Source organism: Macadamia integrifolia, unplaced genomic scaffold, assembly GCF_013358625.1.
Source record: "Macadamia integrifolia cultivar HAES 741 unplaced genomic scaffold, SCU_Mint_v3 scaffold1114, whole genome shotgun sequence".
In the NCBI taxonomy this organism is placed as follows: Eukaryota; Viridiplantae; Streptophyta; class Magnoliopsida; order Proteales; family Proteaceae; genus Macadamia; species Macadamia integrifolia.
In genome coordinates this window covers 40,860-62,367 of record NW_024868090.1, presented here as the reverse complement: position 1 = coordinate 62,367, position 21,508 = coordinate 40,860, and the positions used below count along the sequence as shown (strand labels likewise).

General features: G+C 38.5%; 1 protein-coding gene and 1 long non-coding RNA gene across 2 annotated transcripts in view; one reads left to right on the top strand and one right to left on the bottom strand.

The window, feature by feature from the left end:
• Positions 1-1,566: 1,566 nt before the first annotated feature.
• LOC122062797 (coumarin 8-geranyltransferase 1, chloroplastic-like) overlaps positions 1,567-21,508 on the bottom strand; it is a 27,971-nt gene continuing 8,029 nt past the window's right edge. Inside the window, exons 3-10 of the mRNA XM_042626439.1 lie at positions 6,117-6,376; positions 5,926-6,009; positions 5,087-5,161; positions 4,123-4,206; positions 3,894-3,983; positions 2,870-2,971; positions 2,685-2,757; positions 1,567-1,901 (exon numbers count right to left, since the gene is read on the bottom strand). Coding sequence (XP_042482373.1) covers positions 1,567-1,901; positions 2,685-2,757; positions 2,870-2,971; positions 3,894-3,983; positions 4,123-4,206; positions 5,087-5,161; positions 5,926-6,009; positions 6,117-6,376 — 1,103 coding nt within the window. The remainder of the gene's footprint in view (positions 1,902-2,684; positions 2,758-2,869; positions 2,972-3,893; positions 3,984-4,122; positions 4,207-5,086; positions 5,162-5,925; positions 6,010-6,116; positions 6,377-21,508) is intronic.
• LOC122062795 lies at positions 8,744-11,093 on the top strand. The gene is made up of 3 exons (XR_006135095.1): positions 8,744-8,862; positions 9,866-9,934; positions 10,661-11,093. It is a non-coding gene; the product is annotated as an uncharacterized LOC122062795 (long non-coding RNA).

The following is a 21,508-nucleotide window of genomic DNA, read 5'->3' as shown; positions in this document are numbered from 1 at the left end:
TTTCATTCGTTCTCCCTCTAGCTACCAAACCAACACCATCAGATTTATTGGTAGTTGTCAACTCATCATCAATCTTCTGCTCGCTTTGCAGATTTGTTTTGACATCCTCAATAGAGATTGTCTCTCTACCATAAATCATGGTATCCCTAAAGTGCTTATAAGATGGAGGCAGAGAACATAACAATAATAGGGCCAAATCTTCATCGTCTATTTTAACATCTATCCTTTTCAAATCAGTAACAATAGAATTGAACTCAGATATATGGGATTTAATAGAAGTACCTTCACCCATATGAAGGGTATACAGTTGTTGCTTCAATCTCAACCTATTGGTGAGGGATTTGGTGAGGTAGAGGTTCTCTAACTTCACCCATAACTCTGCAGCCGTTTTCTCTGAGAGAACTTCCTGTAGAACATCATTCGAAAGACACAACTGAATAGCTGAAAGGGCTTTATCATCCAAATCGCTCCAATCATCATCGGACATAGTTGCAGGTTTCTTCGCCTTCCCAAATAGGGTTTTCTTCAAACCCTGCTGCGTGAGAACAGCCATCATTCGAACCTGCCATAAACTAAAACTGATGTTGCCGTCAAACCTATCAATATCGTATTTCGTTGAAGCCATGGATCGAAGTAACCAAGTGCTCTGATACCAATCTGTTAGAACAAACACCAAGAAATACGAATAAAGGGAGACAATAGATCCGTACGACACAGAGATTTAACGAGGTTCACACACCAGGGTGGTGTGCTACGTCCTCGGGCGAAGAAGAAGATGATTCACTATGCAGAAGAAGGATTACACCCTAACAGCGGCGAGGAAGAACTCGCCCTGAAACCCTAGCTTCGTGAAAACCCTAGAATACAATGACTCTCAACAAGCAACAGTACATTATATATATACTCCAAATAGCGGTTCGACCCATCGGGTCGCGGTCGATCCGGTCGAACCATACGCCCCCGCACCCCCATACGAGATCAGTGATGGGCTCCGGGCTTGGGCCGATAGGCCCAAGCCCTCTGCTTCCATCACAGATCTCAAAAAAATTCCCATTCGGGTCGCCACCAAAATATGTCGGATCGGGTCAATCTTCAAAACGGGTCAAGAATTCGAGACAAACTTAACACATTCCTTGGACCAACATTGAGAGAAAAGGAGTTCCATCCTTGGTAGCAAGTTTATAGAAAACTCTAAGGTGAAGAGGTTATCAGGGACTCCATGAAACTGCGCCCAGAAATTCATATGGGTGAAAGACCAATGTGTAGAAACGCAACCTTAAAACGATGTAGATGATAATGGAAAAATAAGAATAAGCAATGCACACAGATTTACAAGGTTCGACAAGATTGCCTACGTCCTCAGTGAGATGAGATTCTGCTTCACTGTCAAGGCACTGCACTAGTATTTCTTGGATTAAATTATAAAAGAATATAAGATATCATACGCCAACACAGTGACCATCTTCATGCCATTTATCAAGAAGTGGAGATTTCCCAAGACCGGGCCAAAAGCCTTCTTGTATGATATTGTAGAGGTCTTGGGGGTATTCAAAATGGAATAGGTACTTATTCCGTGTAGGAGAGAAACGTCAACCAAAAACCTAGGTTCCACGCAGCTATAAGACCTTCTGAGACTGCTTGACACCTGTGGGCCTTGCCGGGAATGATGTATCCTACAAAAGTGTTTTCCCAGTTGACCAGCGCAGCTCTTATGTAAATATCATCCACTTCTAGCGGATCGTCTTCTTCTTCATGATCATTGGGTTTGGCGGTGGTGGGTTGGACGATGAAGCCATTGTACAAGAGAGGAAAGGCAAACGAAGAGGTTTGAGGTAGAAAAGAAGGTTCAAAGCACTCACAAGGAGGAGAAATGTTTGAAACACTCACAAGGAGGAGAAATACTGAAGAGTTGAACAGGAGAATAGACAAAATAAGTGAAACATCAAACATTTTACATTTGATAGTAAGTGCGCTTTAACTAATGTGATTTTGTTAGTGACACCCCTTGAGCCTTGAGGTGTCAAATAATTAGAAATCTTACTTTTTTTTTTCTTTATAATATAATACTTTTTTTTTTTTTTTTTCAATGACAGTGATAATATTATTTCACATATGCACTCCAAAATGTGCATAACAATGATACCATTTGACAATGATATAATAACTTTTAATGTATTTTGAATACACTTTTATACATCCATCTTAAATGACTTTTAAAAATAAGACAGATTGGCAATTAGAAGAAAGTGTCAAATTCTAAATTCACTAATGGAGATGTCATTCAAACAATCGCTTTAATTAATTATACAAACTTAAGTAAATTGTGCATATTGATAGTTAAATTATTTTTTAATTAAGTAAAACTTAGATGAATTGTGATTGAATGGGATTCCCCACCTTCTTATATCACCTTTATAATTGAAGAGGAAGTTCTAATTGAGGAGGAAGTTCTGGATGTTGTTTAATGTGTTTACACTCCCAAAAGCATGATCTATTAAAATTTGATTTCAAATGAAATTGTTGTTTTTTTTGGGGGGCAAGGAATAATTTGATTTGATTTGATATAAAATTGTTCACTTGCATGAGATATTTAAAATAATTCAAAAAAGAATAGATTGAAATAATCTAATCTTGAGTTCATATAGTTAGTGGGTACTTAACCTTGAATGTTGCGATGGCAATACCATGTAGAGACATTACAACTGAAGCAAATATCAATGACTTGGTAATAATTATTGGCCTCCCCAGTATATAATTCTATATATTTCATGGCAATCACCATTCGTTAAAATTAATATCTTTAATAAACAGAACATATAAAGTATAATTTCAATTATGTATTTGAAAAACAAGTAAAAAGTTTAATTACCTGAGCATGTATAAAGTAGGGAATAATGCTACCAATACCCTTCCAGAACCCAATGATTGCTGCAGCGAGTATAGGATCTCTTTTCCACCTAAGGAAGGGAAGCTAACAAAGACAATAGAATTAAGAAATAAATTTTATCAATATAACAGTTTGAATTTTTCATGCTATATCATAGTCAATATTTGATGTTCAACACATATGATTGCTACGTCTTAGTCAATAATAAAGAGGTGTCAATCCGTCGTGCCAGGTCGGTCTCAGTCGGGCCTAGTCATGTTTGGCTGGCCTATACCCTTGGATCATGACCTACCTATTTAAGGAATGAGTTGATTTCAGTTAGTCTTGTGTCGCACTCAGTTAGGTTCTGGGTTTTAATTTGTCCTCTCCTAATCGGACTAATCGGGCTATTATCGAGCCTTCGACGGGATAATGTACCAATAAAACCTTAAACGGTCTTTAAGTGTCTTAAATTTAAGATACTTTAATATATTTTATTAAATCATCAACAATTTTAAAAAAATATTAGACTTAATTACATTCAATAATTAATAAATATATCAATATAACTCCTATTCTATTAAAAAAAAAAAATCAAAATATACATATAAATGGTCGGGTTAAACACGTCGGGCCAAGTCAAGCTTGTAAATGGGCTAGGCCCGTCGGGCGACCGTCGGGCTTACCCCCTTGTGCCATGTAATACACATTTATAAACGGGCCGAGCCTAAGCCCAACATGTTTAATAATCAGTACAGATCGGGCCAGTCTTTAAACAGTCAAGCCTGATCGGTCAAATCAGTGTGGGCTTGAGATTGACACCCCTCTCCCTCTCCCTCTCCCTCTCTTGAAATATCTTATTTTAAACATATTATCCTATAAATCAGTTTTTTTTTTCTTTTCTTTGATATTTATTTCCCTTTTTATTTTTCTCATTTCCTCTATTATTGTATTCATCCCTATATGTGGCTGTCTCATTTGGAAAATGATACGAATCAAACATTGGAAATGGATGAAGGAGACATACATCAACAGAATATATAGTTCCATACATAAAGCAAGAAAGAATGCCGCAGAGAAGTGCCAAGGATTGGGACATGACTCCCATAGAAAGGCTCTACAAAATAAAAAGTCAAAACAAAATCTTGTATTAGGATCTTTAATTGTATATAACCAAATTAATTCAAAGTATCTGGAAGTGTAAACCGGAGAAAAAAATGTAACTGATTTCCAATATCAATCAAGACATATATTACCAGCAATGTGACTATCCAAACAATGGTCTTAGCAGTTTCGATTGAGAAGACTTCAGAGGCGATTGGAAGATTTTTTTTGTTAGCCTACATACGTACAAAAGATTAAAAAGTATTGAAGACAAATGCACAAAAGGAAATGAAAGATGATAAAGTATCAATGAATATGAATACCTGAACAAAACTCCAAAGGCAACAATTCGGTTAACTATAAGTTGGAACTCTGTGTCATCTTTTGTTTTCCATGAAATATTTTGGGACTCAAATATGAGACCACAATATAGATTTTGTTAGCCAGTTTTTCGATGATTGGGTTACGTTTTTGCTAATGGCAATGCCGAATGTAGAGAGGTAACTCAATGGGTTTTTTCTCTCATTCTTTAGGGATTGTATTTCTCTATTTATTCAATATATACTTTTTCTGACTTTTAGCAAAAAAAAAAAAAATCCTCCAAAGGCAGACAAATAATTAAAAAAAAAAAAAAAAAAAAAAAAAAAGAAGAGGAAGAAAAGCAATAGTCTATTTATCCACCTTCGACATTGTTATCAGCATATAAATAAACCAAAAATAAAGAAGCAACTCAATTAAAATGAAATCGAGGCTTCCCAAGAAAGTCCCAGCTGGTATCTACCAAACTGAACTGAGGGGGCTCCTCCTAAATAATTGAAACTTGAGCAGATTCTACGCGCTTAACCAATTTATTTGCCACCGTATTTACTTCACGAAAGCAATGCATAAAAAAATTTCATATGACCCTATCAAGATACTACCTAGTGATCAATCATCTTTGATGAAAACACTACGGAATGATTTCTCTCACCACTGATTGAAAGTTACATTCTACCAAAATCAAATTTAAGTCCAACAACATAGAGATTCTAATTGCTTGAAAATTTTCGTAAAAAAAAAAAAAAAAAAAAGCTTCAAAAGTTTATGTGAATATAAAGCTAAACAAATTGTTTTTACCTTGTCAATTTCTATATCATAAACTTGATTCACTCCAGCTGAATAAATGTGAGCCAATACTGTAGGGATAATAGCCTGAAAATAAAAACAATGGCATAAATATCAATAACAAACCTATCCGAATTTCTCACTTTTAACATGATAAGACCGATTGGGTTGAACCAACCAAAATCAATTAGATAGAACCAAAATTGATTGACCAAACTCCTTATCAATCTAGTTTTGATTTTATTTTTATAAATTTCTAAGAGACAGAAGCATACTGGCTGACTGATAAGAGGATTCAACTCTTCTCCAATTAATTGAACACCAATTAGTGATCTAAGGGCTGAGAGGATCACAAACATTCATCCCATCAATACATGGGCATGTATCCACAGGTGTTCCAGTACTTGGATCACCAATTATTGCAGAGGTTCTTTCCCGATAAGACCCATCACAACCAGAAAATCTTGTAACAAAAAAAACTACTGAACATATCAGTTTCGTTTTCATTTTTGTAAAATAAGCACTTTATCAGTCCGGTTTAAGAAAATAAAAAATAAAAAATAAACCGACTGAAGGGGGACTGTACCGGCTGTTTGACAATCCTATCTATCTTCATCCGAGTTTAGATCAGGTCTTCATACGAGAATAGTTCTCCTAAGGTGCTCCACACATGGAATCCACTTCTCCTCTCTTTTCTTATAATAGATTTTCACATTGAATGAATTCCATGTGAAGATCAGGCACAGTATGACAACCATTCTCATACGAAGACCTGATCAAAACACTCTACATCAATCTACCTGCTAACAAAATACCTCCAAAACCACAATTAGTAAGGTTCATATCCTCACCTTTAGTACTCCTACGAAAAATGTTGGAGTGAAATCAGCAATTGTTTCTATGGGAAGACAAGAAACAGATGCTACAGATAGACCCTGATAATTCAAAATGCACATAAATTAACGAAGCTTCATAGTCATGTTAAAGAATTTAATTGATCTTGAAGTCATATATTAAGGGTTAGTGATTTACAAGTACTTACTGTGCCCATGGCAGCATATGGACGAGTAAATCTGTACAATGCGTATATTTTTCCCAATGGTCCATTATAAGCATCCTCTTGTTTGGATGAATAATCATTCTCTAACCTGTCTTGCTTGGAAGATTGAATCTCTACGTTTCCTTCGTTATTACCTAAAGCAGAGGATCTTTGGGAACAACATTGAAAGCGTTGGGTAGAATGCCATTTTTTCTTGATATTCTTTTCACAATTCACTTGCCCTTGAAACGGTACAACAAAACCTATAAATAAAATAAAATAAAATAAATCAATCAGTCAAACAACACAAAACATATTCCTATATATTGATTTTGGGAAGGGTTTTCTGTCAGCGTGTGTGGTACCTGTGCCAGTATTGGGGGCAATGGAGAGAGATAGGATGATCATTTTACTGTCCCAAGTAAGAAGGCACAAGGAACCCTCCTAACCTAGCCCTTACCAACAATAATTGCCTTCCTATCACTGACTATAAGTCATATAAACATGCAATAAATAAATAAATAATAAATACATAATAATAATTATAATACTAAACATCCTCCATGAAATACATTACACTGGTACACAATATTCCATTGCCATAAATCTCTTTAGTAGTAATGTCATTTATAAGTTAACCACCAATGAAACAAAATGGGTCTTGAGCCACGGATTTTTGAGGTGATAGTTATTAGCCGTTGCTAATGAAATTTTAAGGATAGAATATGATTAGCCTTATCCCAATTTAATGGGGTTGATTGTTATTAGCTTTGCTGTGACGGATCAAGTGAAGAAGTTCGTTCGATTTCAGACTTGATGACCTGCAGGAAGATAGGTTTAAGTATTAGAAATCCAACTTCCCCTTCACCTCTTGAGGTTCACTGGTGTAAGCCTTCCAGGGCGTGGATGAAGATCAATGTGGATGGAAGTTCGCTTGGTAACCCAGGTAATGCAGGTGCTGGTGGTGTCTTACGGGATGATAAAGGCAAGGTAATCGACTCTTTTAGCATTTTTCTGGGAGTCAAACAAATATATGAAGCTGAATTTGAGGCAGTCTTGGAGGGTATTCTGCTAGCTAGACACTATCATGCTAGGGGTGTTTGGATTGAGTCAGACTCAGCGTCCGTGGTCTCAGCAGTTCAGAGAAGGGAGATTTCATGGTTTGCCCTGCAGAAATGGAGATCTGTTATTTCCTTTTTGGAGTTGGTGCAATGGAAGATCACTCACTGTTTTCGTGAAGCTAATGTAGTCGCTGATTTTCTGGCTAGGAAAGCATCTAAATCTTGTAATTCAGAATTCTCGGTGGAGTTCCCGAGACATGTAGTTGATGAGTTAGCTTCTGATGCGTTGGACAGGCACCGTTTTCGATTTGGCTAAGCCTTTGCTTGTTTCCCCTGCTGATGGCCATGCCGAAGGTGGAGGTTGCAAGTGGGTTTAGTGGGATTGGCCTGTCCTTTTGTATTTCTCTTTGTTTTGCTCTGTTCTCTTTTAATTTAATGACCTTTTACCAAAAAAAAAAATGGGGTTGATTGTATGGATCCATGCAAAACAATATAGGAAAGATGAGAGTTGAAAGATGAAGGTAAGAAGGATGAAAATATGAAAGTAAGAGGAAGGAGGCACAATAAAAAAAGTTAGGAGAATCACAGCTAAATGGGATCGGCTATATGTATCTTTGCCCTCCAATAGGCTCTATCTAAGGTCATACTGGGTAGGAGTGTCAATCCTGAGCCCGCACCGGTGGGCCCGATCGAGCCTGACTTGCTTAAGGCCTAACGTGAACCGGACCGTATAATAAATGAGCGTTTTACAGTGTAGGCTACTAGCCCGTCGGGCCCCCGATCGGACCAACTGGTTTAAGAAGCCCGCTTGAACCGAGCCATTTAGCCCAATTGACCCACCCCTTTAAAACTGCCTAAACACCTATTTTACCACTACTAATACAAAATAATAGTAAAAACTGTAATACCCTAATTTCATATATTAACCTTCCCTGTGGACAGGCAAGAATACTAGGCAGCGAAGGTCAATATTGGCTTGGCGAGCAACAGTGGAATGGCAAAAGGGGAAGAATGACCCCATTTGCACCTGTACATCCTGTCAACAGTGTTGGAGGAACCAACAGAAAACATGGGTCAACGGATAAATTATAACCTATACCAGGGGGTTCGGAAAGCAAAATACTAGAATAGACTATAAAAGAACGGGTTTTAACCCAACAAGTGGGAGACCCTTGGAACTAACAGGCCAGCCGGTTAGCTTCATAGAATAGAATATTTAGATTCTATGGACCCCTCACATTTCTCTATTATGTGAACCCCCCTTCTCCCCTTTTTTTTCTAATAATGAAAAAAATAATAATAAAAAAAAAATTGGTACAATAGATATACATATATTATTGTATTATATAATCAATTATATATATATATATATATATATGAACCTAATACCATATAAGTATATATTATATATATGTTCCCCACCAAAAAATGCCTTAAGCCCATTTAGGTGGAGGATTATATAATTACCTATATATATATATATATATATATAAACAAGTGTCATTTAAGTGTTGAATTCTTGTGAGACCACCGAACAACGATTTAAATCCCTAACTATTTCTTGCGCAGCAAGAACAAGAAGAGAGAAAGAAGAAAAGAAGAAGAGAAGAGAAGGAAAGAAGAGAGGAAGAAGAGATAAGGAAAGAGTTGAGATTTCTGAGACAGCAATTAGAAGATCCATTGTGCGGGTAAGAAGCTAACCCAGTGTAATTCTGAAGTTGCAAAATTTCTATGATATTAATAGGTTAAAATCACTGATTTGGCTGAATAGAGCATTTAGTGTAAAGTTTGTGAAATTTAGTTGTATAATCCCAATTTCAGCAAGATTGAAAAACTAATCAGCAACCAAATTGGTTCCTGCAATTCCTATGAGAAGAAGAGGTTTCATTCCATAAGGCTCCTCCTGAATTAAGGCCAAATAGGGATGGGCAGATAAAGTTCTACCCTAAACCCAAAACATAATCTTAATTCATGATTTAAAGTAAAATTGCAAAGGGATATTCGTCAATTTACAAGGAAATAAATAGGAATTGAGCTAATATAAGCTTAGGATTTATAAATTCTGAGTAGAAGCCTAATCTCCACAGATTTTGGAAACCCAATTGATGGAATCGACCCAGATATCTGTCAATTCGGTTATAAGCCTATAAAGAAAAGTGGGAAAACTATTACATGGGCATATTATCATTGAACCTTAATCTAAAGCATGGTAGTGCCCTTCCTAATTTCTTTGTACTATCATGTTGTAAGATTATAAGGAAATTCTGAATCAATTGAATGGAATTTAAAGTTGGTGATTTATGAAATTATTTGTCTTTAAAATTTTTCTGAAATTTGGAGTTCACCCACTTAATCAAAATTGAGTAAACCCATATAGGTTATTGGTCAATTGAAGAAAAAAATTTGGGGAATACATAGCAGAAACCAAAAAGGGACTTCAAAGACATCTAACCTATGAAAGTGTGATCTAGAATGGTAAAGTTTCATGCTTGCAATCTCATCAGACCTTGAGGATATCAAGTATGAGTGGAAACCCCTTTCCCTGAAAGGAGATTTCTTAATAAATCCCCAACAGTAAAGGAAAATTTGAGAAATTAGAAAGGGCAGACTAGATCTTTATCTCACTTAAAACAAGTGGGTGGATATAGAACTCTGTTATATAACTGATACTTCAAATATTCTGTGAACTAGGCAATCTGAATCGCAGTGTAAGAACCTGCTCAACCCAAAGGAGTGAATTTCTTAGCCTTGACTACCAAGGTGAGTGGGTGCCCCTCTATCTTAATTCTTTTGGCGTGTTTATTATTGTTGTACATGCATCACTGGTAATAATGATGCATATACATTTATTTCCTGCATTTGCACTTACCTCTATGCATTTGTGGTATGATGAAATGATGGTGATGGAAACATGGAGGGTAAGGTAAGTGAGATGGGTCACGAGCAGGTGCCCATGCATGCATGTGTGAAATGGATGAATTGATTGTGCATCATCTAGTATGTTATTAGGTATCACAATCCTAAGTGTTACACCCCTTGTCCATAGGGGGTTAGGTACAGACTAATCCCGACTTATGTGGTTTCCTGATTAGTAGTGCACCTGTGATGAGATGTGTGATATCAATTGTGGATGTGAGACAAGATACGATGTACTATATGCCTGGTGGATATTATTATACGGGATTACCCTCTAGGGGTTAGCCGGGGGACCGAGGCTATGACCAGGGCTAACTCTTGCTCGCAACGAGCTTGTATACCTGAGGCCGAACGTACAAGGTAGGGTATGCCATCTCTATTGCGTAGCACTATACCCATAGGTGATAAGACTTAGTAATGGACTAGGGGATGAGAATAGTTAATTAAATGGACTCATGAGCATCATTCTATATGTGTGGAGCATGCATTGCATATGGATGCATGTGTTTGTTCTCCCCCATCACTCATTGAGCATGACATACTCACTCCCCCTTTATTTTGATCCTATAGATGACGATGGAGGTATTCTGTAGACAATGGCCATGGATCACATGACCTAAATTCAAGCAGATGAACTCGACCACGGACCTACCTGTGACTGTGACAATTGTACCTATAGAGGCCAGTGTTACTAAGGAGTAGCGATATCACTGACCATTCTTTTTGTGTACATACAAGCTTCGGCAGAGATCACTTTTGGTGATCTGAGCTCTTTTTGAGAGATGACATATATTGGGTAAATATTCCATGATATTTTGGATAACTGTAATATATGTGGATAACTATAAGATATGGATGACTGTATTATGTCTATAAATATAAAAATGATATCACGTAGAGACACTGGATGGCTATGAATTTTAGTACTGTACATATGGTGTATGCAGCAACTATGATCTCTAGTTAGGTATTGTGGTGTTGTGGACTACCCAGAGTCTGGATCCTAGGGAAAACAGGTTGACTGGATACGGTGAGGTGCCCAGTGCCGACGTAACTGTGTCATATTGAGGGCAGGGTATGATAAAGACTTTGTAATTAAAAATCTATGATAGATGATGTTGAACGCAGTATTACATCCAACTTTGTAATAAAATAAAATAGGGTCTTTTGAGATGTTTTAATAGGGAGTGGATAAAGGGCAGACAATTCTTGTGGAGAACAATCACTTTGGTACTTGTCATAATCTCTCTCTTTTTTTTTTTTAATGTAAGAAACAACCATGATCTCATATATGATTACCTGTGGAGAGTTTTTGGATGACCTTTACTATGTTCAAATGGAAGATTTCTAGACATTTAATCCACTTAAAAAGGATTTTAGGGGATTAAGGATTTCTAGACATTTCTAGACATTAAGGATTTCATCAGAAGAGATGCTGTTGGCAGACCAAACTATAGATTTGATTAGTGGGATTCTCTTTCCTCTGCTGATGGCAATGCCAAAGGTGGGGGTCAGGGAATCGATTTTATTTTTGATTCACTCTATTTTCTCAGTTTGATGTAGCTCTGTAATTTCTTTCTTTTTCTTCCATTTTAATATAATAACTTTCTAGCGAAAAAAAAAAAAAGGATTTTAGGGGGAGCCTGTTTAGAGCCAGTTTAGAGCCCGTTTAGAGCATGTTTAGACTTAAGTAAGTCCGTAGCCCATTTAAGGTAGCCTGATTAAAGCGTGACACCGACCGACCCGATTACAAACCATAACATGCACCCCAAACCTAGGCCCATTTAAGTAAACGGGAGTTCACGGTGCAAGGGTTTCACACCGCTAGGCCCGGTTAGGCCTGACTAAGATTGGCCCTGCTCGACCGATTGACACCCCTAATACTAGGGGTACAAGACCAAGACTATGCATGTTATTCTTCATCACTTTGACTATGATCATTTTAGGCTTGTCTCTAGTATCTACAATTTGAATCAGATCACTCTCTTTATTGAAGCGTCCTCAACATGGTCAAAGAAACCAGATCAAGTGAATTTCACAGAGCTTGTCTTTGATCGAGGCAGCTCCCAAATCATATCTAATATACTCATTCCTTATTTTATCCCTTTTAGTTTCACCATACATTCATCTTAACATTCTCATCTCAGTTAGACATAACTTCTGTATATGACCTTTCTTAACTACCCAACTTTCCTGTCTCATACATCATAATTGATTGCACAACAGTCCTATAATTTTTTTCTTTAAACTTCAAAGGGATACGTTGGTCACACAAGATCTGAATGCATCTCTCCATGTCATTCATCCCACTTTAATTATCAATGAAACATCATCTTCTATGTTACCTTCTTTAATTATGATTGGCCCTATATATATAAAATAGTCACTTTATTGGATCTCTCTCTCCACAACTTTAATCATTCTATGATAGATATGAAATTATGAAAATCGAGGAGAGGGAGATCCCTCAAAGTGATTATTTTAGATATCGGGGGTCGACCATAAATAATTATTACTAGTTTTGATAACAACTTAGAAATATTTTTCTGGAGGAGGTGTTTTCTGTTTGGAGCATGGCCAGTGCACCCATATGTTATTCCTATTAAATGGCATATCTACCCTTTATTATAAAATGAGAGAGATAGACACAAGGGATGTTCGCATAAACCAGGCTCCCAAATAGAGAACATTTTTTTTTTTTTTGATAAAAATAATTAGACCTTGTTATGACGGATATTTTACTCCCTATCCTTAATGATTTCATTTTATGATGGAGCAAATCATTTTTAATAATTTCCTTAAAAAAAAAAAAAGTTAATAATTTCTTCCTCCTTTTTATTGTACTTAGAGCTAAGGCTGCTGCATTACAATAAAGAAGCTAATTGACAACCAAAATAGTCACACCATGTTGATTCGTTGAACAAAATACCATGTCACTCTTTCGAACGATGCCACTTTATGAACCTAGCTAGGAAAATCGAAAACAGCTACTATTACATGCTAATCCTCAATAGTTAAATCTACTCAGCTTTTTTCTTCTCCTTCAGCTCTCCCTCTCCCCAACGGGTATAGGTCAATCCGTTGCTGGCCATTTTGAAATCTTCCACAAGAAAAGTGTGGGGGTGGTGGCGCCAGAGATCCTTGATTGCATCCCTAAGATTATCAAAATGAGAGAAAACAATATCTGATATCTTAATTTGAGGATAAAGTCAAGGCCTCCATGCTTGATCTGGATCCGTCAAGTGCCTCTGCTCCTGATGGATTCTCTGACTTATTCTATTTATTATGTTGGAGTATAGTAGGGCCAGATGTAATGGGTGAGCCTAAGGAGAAGAGAACCTAAGGAAATATTTTGGTGCCCCCCTTTCTCAGGATGGATAAAACTAAATTCTGATGGTTGTTCATTTGGTAATCTAGGGAAAGCTAGAGCAGGGGGTGTTTTCCGAAATGAGCAGGCTGAGGTGATCCTTAACTTCAGAGAAGCCCTAGGAGTAAGAACTAATTTTGAAGCTGAAATTCTAGCAGTGATTCTTGGTTTGGAGTATGCTAGATCCATCAATGTGCAGAAGCTTTGGATTGAATGTGATTCTATGGCGGTGGTGATCCTCCTTTCCCGAGAGTGTGTTCCATGGCTTGTGCTTCAAAGGTGGAGGAACCTCTTGCCATTCTTGGCCTCTATTGAGTGGAAGACATCTCACTGTCATCGGGAAGTCAATATGATTGCCGATTTTTTGGCAAAATCAGCAGCTAAGTTTGATGTTTCGGATCCAGTGAGTGTGTGGTCCCCTTTGCTGTCCTTGGAGTTGGAGATGGATGCCAATAGGTGTCCCAGATTCAGATTCATGTAATAGTTTTTTCTTTTCCCTTTGTTAGGTTGGTTTCCTTTGAGTGTTTTATCCCGCTGATGGCAATGCCGAAGGTGGGTTTCTCACTTTAGGAATCCTTCTTAAGTCCAAGTTGATTTTCTTTTTTCCTTCTTGCATCATATTTTTTTCATATTAATATATCTTGAATCTTCTAGCGAAAAAAAGTAGTTGGTGAACTGATGGCATAAAGGTTAAGTTGCACTATTGCAACCTGTTGGTCACAGGTTCAAAACTTGGAAACAACCTCTTTTACGAAGTAGGGGGTAAGGCTGCGTACACACTTGCCCCTCCTAGACCTTGCAGTAGCAGAAGCCTCGTGCACTGGATTGCTCTTTATAGTAGGGCTAGATGTCTGCTTGGATGTGCAGAATTTGAACTTTGTGACTCTAATCCCCAAGGTGGCTGGTGCTTTTAGGGTGAGTCAGTTCCACCCCATTTGTCTTATTTGATGCGATACACAAATTTGGGTTCCCTCAGACCCTAATTGTCAGTCTTTATTAGATTTTGAAATCTATTTGGTTATCAATTTTGATTAATGGTGGTCCAGTTAGTTTCTTTGGGCCGGAGCGGGGTCTTCGCTAAGGGGACCCTCTCTCCCCCATCTTGTCCATTATTGTTGAAGAGGTGTTATGCCGTGGGCTTAGTGGTCTATTGTTGGTGAAGAAAATTCGCACTCTGCCATGGCCAAAGAATATTTCTACTCTTTCACAATTACTTTACGTTGACGATATCTTTGTATTTATTAATGCAAACTCAAGAGGGGTGAATCACCAAAGAAGATTCTTGGACAAGTATCAATCCTATTTTGGGCTAATCATCAACATGAAGAAGAGCAAGCTCTTTGTGGGAAAATCCCTTTGCTAAGAAAGCGCCGCATCAAAGAGGTTATTAATATCCCTGAATTCATATTCCCAACCCGATACTTCGGTATGGAAATCTGTAGGGAGGGTGAAGAAAGACTTGATCATGTCACTAGTTGATAATTTCAAGACCCCTTTGGCTGGGTGAAAGAGAAAAATGTTGTCCATGGTTGGTCGACTGGAGCTAGTCAAGTTTGAGATGAGTGGCATTCCCATTCATAACTTTGCTGTTTATCTGTGGCATCGGCTTCTATTTGATGGATTAGAAATTTTATCTAGTGTGGGGAAGCAGAGACATCAAGAGCTATAATAGTGAAGTGGTCAGTCATCTGCAAACCAAAATCGGAAGGTGGAATGGTTATTGGAAGACTTAGGGATATCAACATGACTATGCTTGCGAAACTAGCTTGGTACATTAAATCAGATGATTCCTTGGTGACGACCTTCTTGAGAGGGTGTTTCTCTAGTGACAGGTTCCCCCAAAACAACCTATGTTTGCTCTTCCATTTTCCATAAAGTCAAGAAGATATGGAGGTTTGTTGAATCAAAAGAGAGGTTGGTGGTGGGTAATGACACTAAACTTTCTTTCTAGTCAGATAGATGGTTATCTGAAACTCTCATTAGAGAATCCATTGATTGCTCTCACGATCAGTTCTTAGAGGCAAAGGTGGCATATTTTACCGTTAATGGGGAATGGGATCTTCTGCAAGTTACCTCTCCTATTCTACAAAACATCTGCACTCTAGTTCAGAATTTTTCCCTTCCTTTGAGCTTGCAACCAATCCAAAGGATCTGGTCCCTTAATCTGGTATGTTCTTTGTCTACTCTGCATGGGAGGGTTTGCATTCTAGATCAATGGAGGTTCTATGGCACAACACGGTTTGGGCTAAAGGTCTCTCTCCTCGTGCATCAATCTTTGGGTGGCTGGTGGTTCATGGTGGACTTCCTACCGACAGAAGGTGATGGTGCTTGCTGTCCCTTTGGCTTCTAGATATTTGTTATGTCATGCGGGTACGGAGTCTATGACCCTCATTTTTTCTGAACTGTCGCTTTGCAGAAATGATGTGGAAGGAGCTTCTTCATATGGTATGGTTTCCTCTCTATTCAGGACTATTTTCTTTGTGGAAAAGGAACGCTCTTGTTTCTCCTCTTAAGAAAATGTAGTATGCTTGGATTTTCTAGTCTTCACCAGATTTGGTTGGAAAGGAGCCATAGAAGGTATGATGATAGCTGTACTAGATCATCGAACCTGGTGGTGAAATCATCAATTTTTAACGACCTAAAGGAATTGTCCATTGTTTCCCCTATATCCATTGATTCACCTGATTTTTGAACTAGCATCAGTTGTTTCTTGCTAGTCGTGATTCCCTCTCTGCTAATGACAATGCCGAAAGTGGAGTAGGCAATTGAGTTTTTTGTGCTTTTTTTTTTTTTCCTGCCCAGTTAAGCTCTCTGCATTTCATTCATTTTTTCCTTAATATATACTTTGTTGACCTTAAGCCAAATATAAGGGTCAGCTTAGGACCCAAGAAAGGATTTTCTCTTTGAAACCCCTTATATTGGAAAGTGGAATGGATGAGGAATCATACATAAATGATAAAACTCTCATATGTCTCGAAAATACTATGCGATTGGATGTTTGGAAATGATTGAAGTGGTTGAATAGGAGGATCAGTATGACCATAGCCCAAAAGAACGTAAAAGATTTATAGACGCTCAATGGAATTGATACAGATCCATGCCCAGATCACAAACTGACTCCAAGTCGAGCAATATCTGAAAGGTTGCTCAACCTCCCATCCAAGTCAACATACTCGATCTCTCTTTACAAAACCTTATAAACATAACCAAACCGGACATTTTCCATTGTAGAAGAATGGTTTTTCATATATTCACCGATCAGAGGATTATATATATATATATATATATACACAGGTGATGGTTAAGACCATTAGTACTTAACACTCTCACGTGGGTTGTTACGTGTAATCACATATTGTTACATGAGTTTTGATAATATGTATCTACAGCTCTATGAGACACACTATGGTGGTTTATGTCTAACATGCCCTCGCAAGCGCAGTGGTGGTTCACCAACATGAAGCTTGTTTTTAAGAAACTGAAACCATAGTCTGGACAACCCTTTTGTAAAAACATCTGCCACCTAATCAGAAGTTGGAATATAACAAACAACTAGCTGTTGACGGGCAACCATATCTCTCACAAAATGAAAATCAATCTCAATATGTTTCGATCGAGAGTGAAATACCAGGTTCGCGGTTAGGTACGTTGCCCCGATATTATCACATCAAACTACAGGAGGGCCATCAAGAAAGAATCCAAGCTCATGCAACAACGATCGTAACCACACAAGTTCTGCAGTGACAGAGGCAAGAGCCTGATATTTGGCCTCCGTTGACAAGCGCGATACAGTCAGTTGCTTTCTTGAAGACCAGGAAACCAAGTTTGAGCCAAGATAAATTGCATAGCCTATCGTCGACTTTTGATCAATGGGACACCAGGCCTAGTTGGCATCCGAGTATGCTTTGAGAAGAAGAGGTGATTTGCAGAAGCGAAGACCCTCAGTGATTGTGTTCTTCACATAGCATAAGATACGTTTAACCGCAGCCCAATGAACATCTGTTGGGCAATGCATGAACTGGGCAACTCTATTAACAACAAAGCTAATATCCGGACGAGTGATGGTCAAGTATTGAAGAACACCCACTACATGACGATATTCATGACCGTTGGATAATAGAGAACCAATGGTCACAGTAAGAGGAGTAGATGAAATTGGTGTAAAAACAGGCTTTGCACCCTCCATTTTTGTTGTATGCAGCAAATCTGAAATGTATTTCCTTTGACAGAGAAACAATTCAGTTGAAGTGCAGGAGACCTCAACCTTGAAAATAGCTAAGGTCCCCAAGTTCCTTAAGAGCAAATTCCTTTGACAATGACTTAACCAAAGCCGATATTGCAGAGGTAGAGTTCCTTGTGACCACAACGTCATCAACATACAATAAGAAATACAAGATAACACCTTGAGACTGATATATGAAAAGAGAAGTGTCGGTTTTAGATGACCAAAAACCTTGCGAAATGAGAAACGTACTCAGTCTGTTAAATCAGGCATGAGGAGTCTGCTTAAGGCCATATAAAGAACATAGATATTGCAGAGGTAGAGTTCCCTGTGACCACAAGGTCATCAACATACACCAAGAAATACAAGATAAAACCTTGAGACTGATATATGAAAAGAGAAGTGTTGGTTTTAGATGACCGAAAACCTTGCAAAACGAGAAACGTGCTCAATCTGTTAAACCAGGCACGAGGAGCCTGCTTAAGGCCATATAAAGAACGCTTTAGAAGACAAACAGGATCAGATCGATCCTTATCAATAACACCAGGGGGCTGGGTCATAAACACTGTCTTCGATAATGTGCTGTGGAGAAAAGCATTTCGGACATCAAGCTGCTTTAGGGGCCAATCATGTGTGAGAGCAAGAGACAAAACAACCCTGATAGTAGAGGATTTAATTACAAAACTAAATGTTTCGTTATAGTCAAGTCCCGACCTTTGATGAAAACCTTTAGCTACAAGACGAGCTTTATACCACTCAATCGACCCATCCGAATGTCTCGTAAGTTTGAATACCCACTTACACACGAGAGGATTTTGAGAACCAGTAGGTGGAACAAGCATCCATGTTCCATTTTGCAGAAGTGCTTTAAATTCCTCTTCCATCGCTTGTCGCCACAGAGCAAGTTTCATGGCTTGAGAAATTGAGGTTGGTTCAATTGAATCTGCCAAGGGATACTTAGTTGCAGAGAGATTCAACCGAGATAGTGGTTTTAAAGTCCTTGTGCGAGATCGTGTAACCATATGATGGTGAGGAACTAAAGAAGTATCTTGATGCTCGGGTGAGGAAGACAATGGACTGGAGCGGGTTTGCGGAGCAGGTACGTGAGTAGAGTCAAAAGTGGAAGTAGATCGATCCTGAGTTATATGGGTTAATGGGCTTGATGGGCTTGTGGAAGCAAGTTGTGGATCAAATGTGGGAGTGGAGTTCATATTGAAAGTAATGGGTGGATCATAAGACCTATGAGTTGATGGGCTTAGTGAAGTTGTGGGAACAAGTGGCTGAACTCCAAGTGATGGACAAGTGGGTTCTGAAATGGGCTTGCCCTCTGGAGCAGTCTTAGTAATGCCTTGTGATGAGAGAGACCTGTGTGAACAAGGAAAAATACTAGGTAGAGAACTAGGAAACCAAGATAAGATATCCACATGTCTTGAGGAATTAGAAGAGAGAGTAGAGTATGGGAAAATAGTTTCTTCAAACTGAACATGACGAGAAATGTAAAGTTTGTTAGAAGATAGGTCAAAACACTTGTAACCTTTATGATTAAATGAATAACCCAAAAAGACGCACGGCTTGGAGTGGGGTTCTAGTTTATTATGAGCATATGGCTGAAGACATGGGTAACATAGACAGCCAAAAATTTGCAGAAAAGAATAGTCCGGAGAAGTGTTGAACAGGCGCTCTAATGGATTAATATGACCAAGAAGAGAAGTGGGTAGTCGATTAACCAAATAGGCAGCAATAAGAAAAGCATAACTCCAGAATTGTGTAGGTAAGTGAGCTTGGAATAACAAGGCTAAGCTAGTTTCGACTAAGTGTCGATGTTTTCTCTTAGCTGCCCCATTTTGGGCCTGAGTGTAAGGACATGAAAAACGTTGAGAGATTCTATTAGAACATAGAAGAGGAGTTAGTTTTTGGAATTCGCCCCCACAGTCACTTTGAACAACCTTTATCTTACAAGAGAAATAGGTCTCAACATAGGTTTTATAAGAAATGAAAATTCACAACACATCAAATTTAAAAGCCATTGGATAAATCCAAGAGTACCTACTATAATCGTTCACAAACATGACGTAATACAAAAATTTATCATGAGACATAACAGGAGTTGGCCCCCAAACGTCACAATGTAACAGTTCTAAAGGAGAGGTACTTATTGAAAAAGAAGGTTGAAATGGAAGTCTATGGCTCTTTGACCTGTGACAAGCACCACAAGCAATTGGATGTTTGTTGGAAATAGGGAGCTGAGAACGAGCAAGAACAGAGCGCACTATCTTGCAGGAAGGATGGCCGAGACGGTTGTGCCAATCAACCGCTGGGCACGAACACCAGCAAGAGCAAACGACTATAAGGATGTTGAAGGTGAGAGCTGAATTGGATAAAGACCATTGTCACTCTGGCCTTGATATAGTGTCCTCCTGGTGACCTGATCTTTGATAAAGAAGATGTGAGGATGAAATTCAAAATACACTTTATTTTCTATTGCAAACTTCTGAACAAAGATTAGATTTCTATAAATCTGAGGGACACACAATATATTTGACATCTAAAATGTACTAGAAGATGAATGAAAAATTGAAGAACCAATGTGAGTGATTGGCAGACCTTGTCCCTTCCCCACAATAATCTGATCAGGACCAGAGTATGGATTGCCCAAGGCCAAATTGCTTATATTTGTAGTCAAATGGTTGTTAGAACCAGAATCAAATAACCAAGTAGAATAGGATGAAGTTGTTTTCATTGGCATACCAAAGAAGGCCTGATTAAAAAGTTGAGGGCAACGCATAGCACTATGACCACCAATGCTACAAATATGACAAGAAGTGCGAGGTTGATTTGTAAATGTAGGAGAAGAGGAGCGCTCACATTGACGAGACTCTGTAGAGGCAAAACCAGAGGAAGAGCCAACTTGTGGAGAATAATTCTGTGATCAACCATAGCCACGATTTTGATTATGTGGTGGAGAAAAACCATAACAAGAACCAGATCCTCCATTGTTATGACCATTGCCATGATTTTGACTGTAGTATCAATGATTCTGATTAGATCAAGAACGATATCCACAGTAGAAATTTGAACGATTCCCATGAGATCGAAAAGCAGCAGTTGATGAACCATTCGAGGCTACATTCACAGTGGGTATCACAGAAGAAGCATCAGGCATAACTGATTGAAGAAAACTCTCATGGCTAAGGAGTAAGCCTAAGAGTTTAACGAAAGATATGTGATCGGCAGGCAAACAGTTGTAGCTTAAACTCCGATCCAAGACCTTGTAAGGCAGCAAGAACGAGATCTTCATCATGTAGCGGTTGACCAATAGCTGCAAGAGCGTCCACAAGAGATCGAACCTGAAGAAGGCAATCTGTCACAGAACTGGAGCCTTTTTGTAGGCAAGACAGACCATCTTTTAAATCCATAATTCTCGTTCTTGAGGATGGTGCGAAGACACGCACAAGTTTCAACCAAGCCTCAAAGGCTGTAGCAGCACCAACAACATGTGAAACATCACTCTCAGAGAGAGATCATATGATCAGATCATCTGGTCCTGCCGATCCCAAAGAAGATGTGGTTGTTGATGATGAAGTTGCAGAGGTGGATGACGGTCTTGAAAACGAACCATCCACATATCCCAAAAGATCATATTCTTTGCGTAGCGGCAAGAACTGAGCTTGCCATAGCAGATAATTGGAGCTGGTTAGCTTCAACGAAAGTTGGGGAGAAACATTCGGAGCTACGAGAGATGAGGCTGGAGAACCTTTGGAAAGGGAACTGGTGTCAGCCGACGAAGACGCCATTAACGTTGAGCACAAGAACACCAGAATCTTGAAAA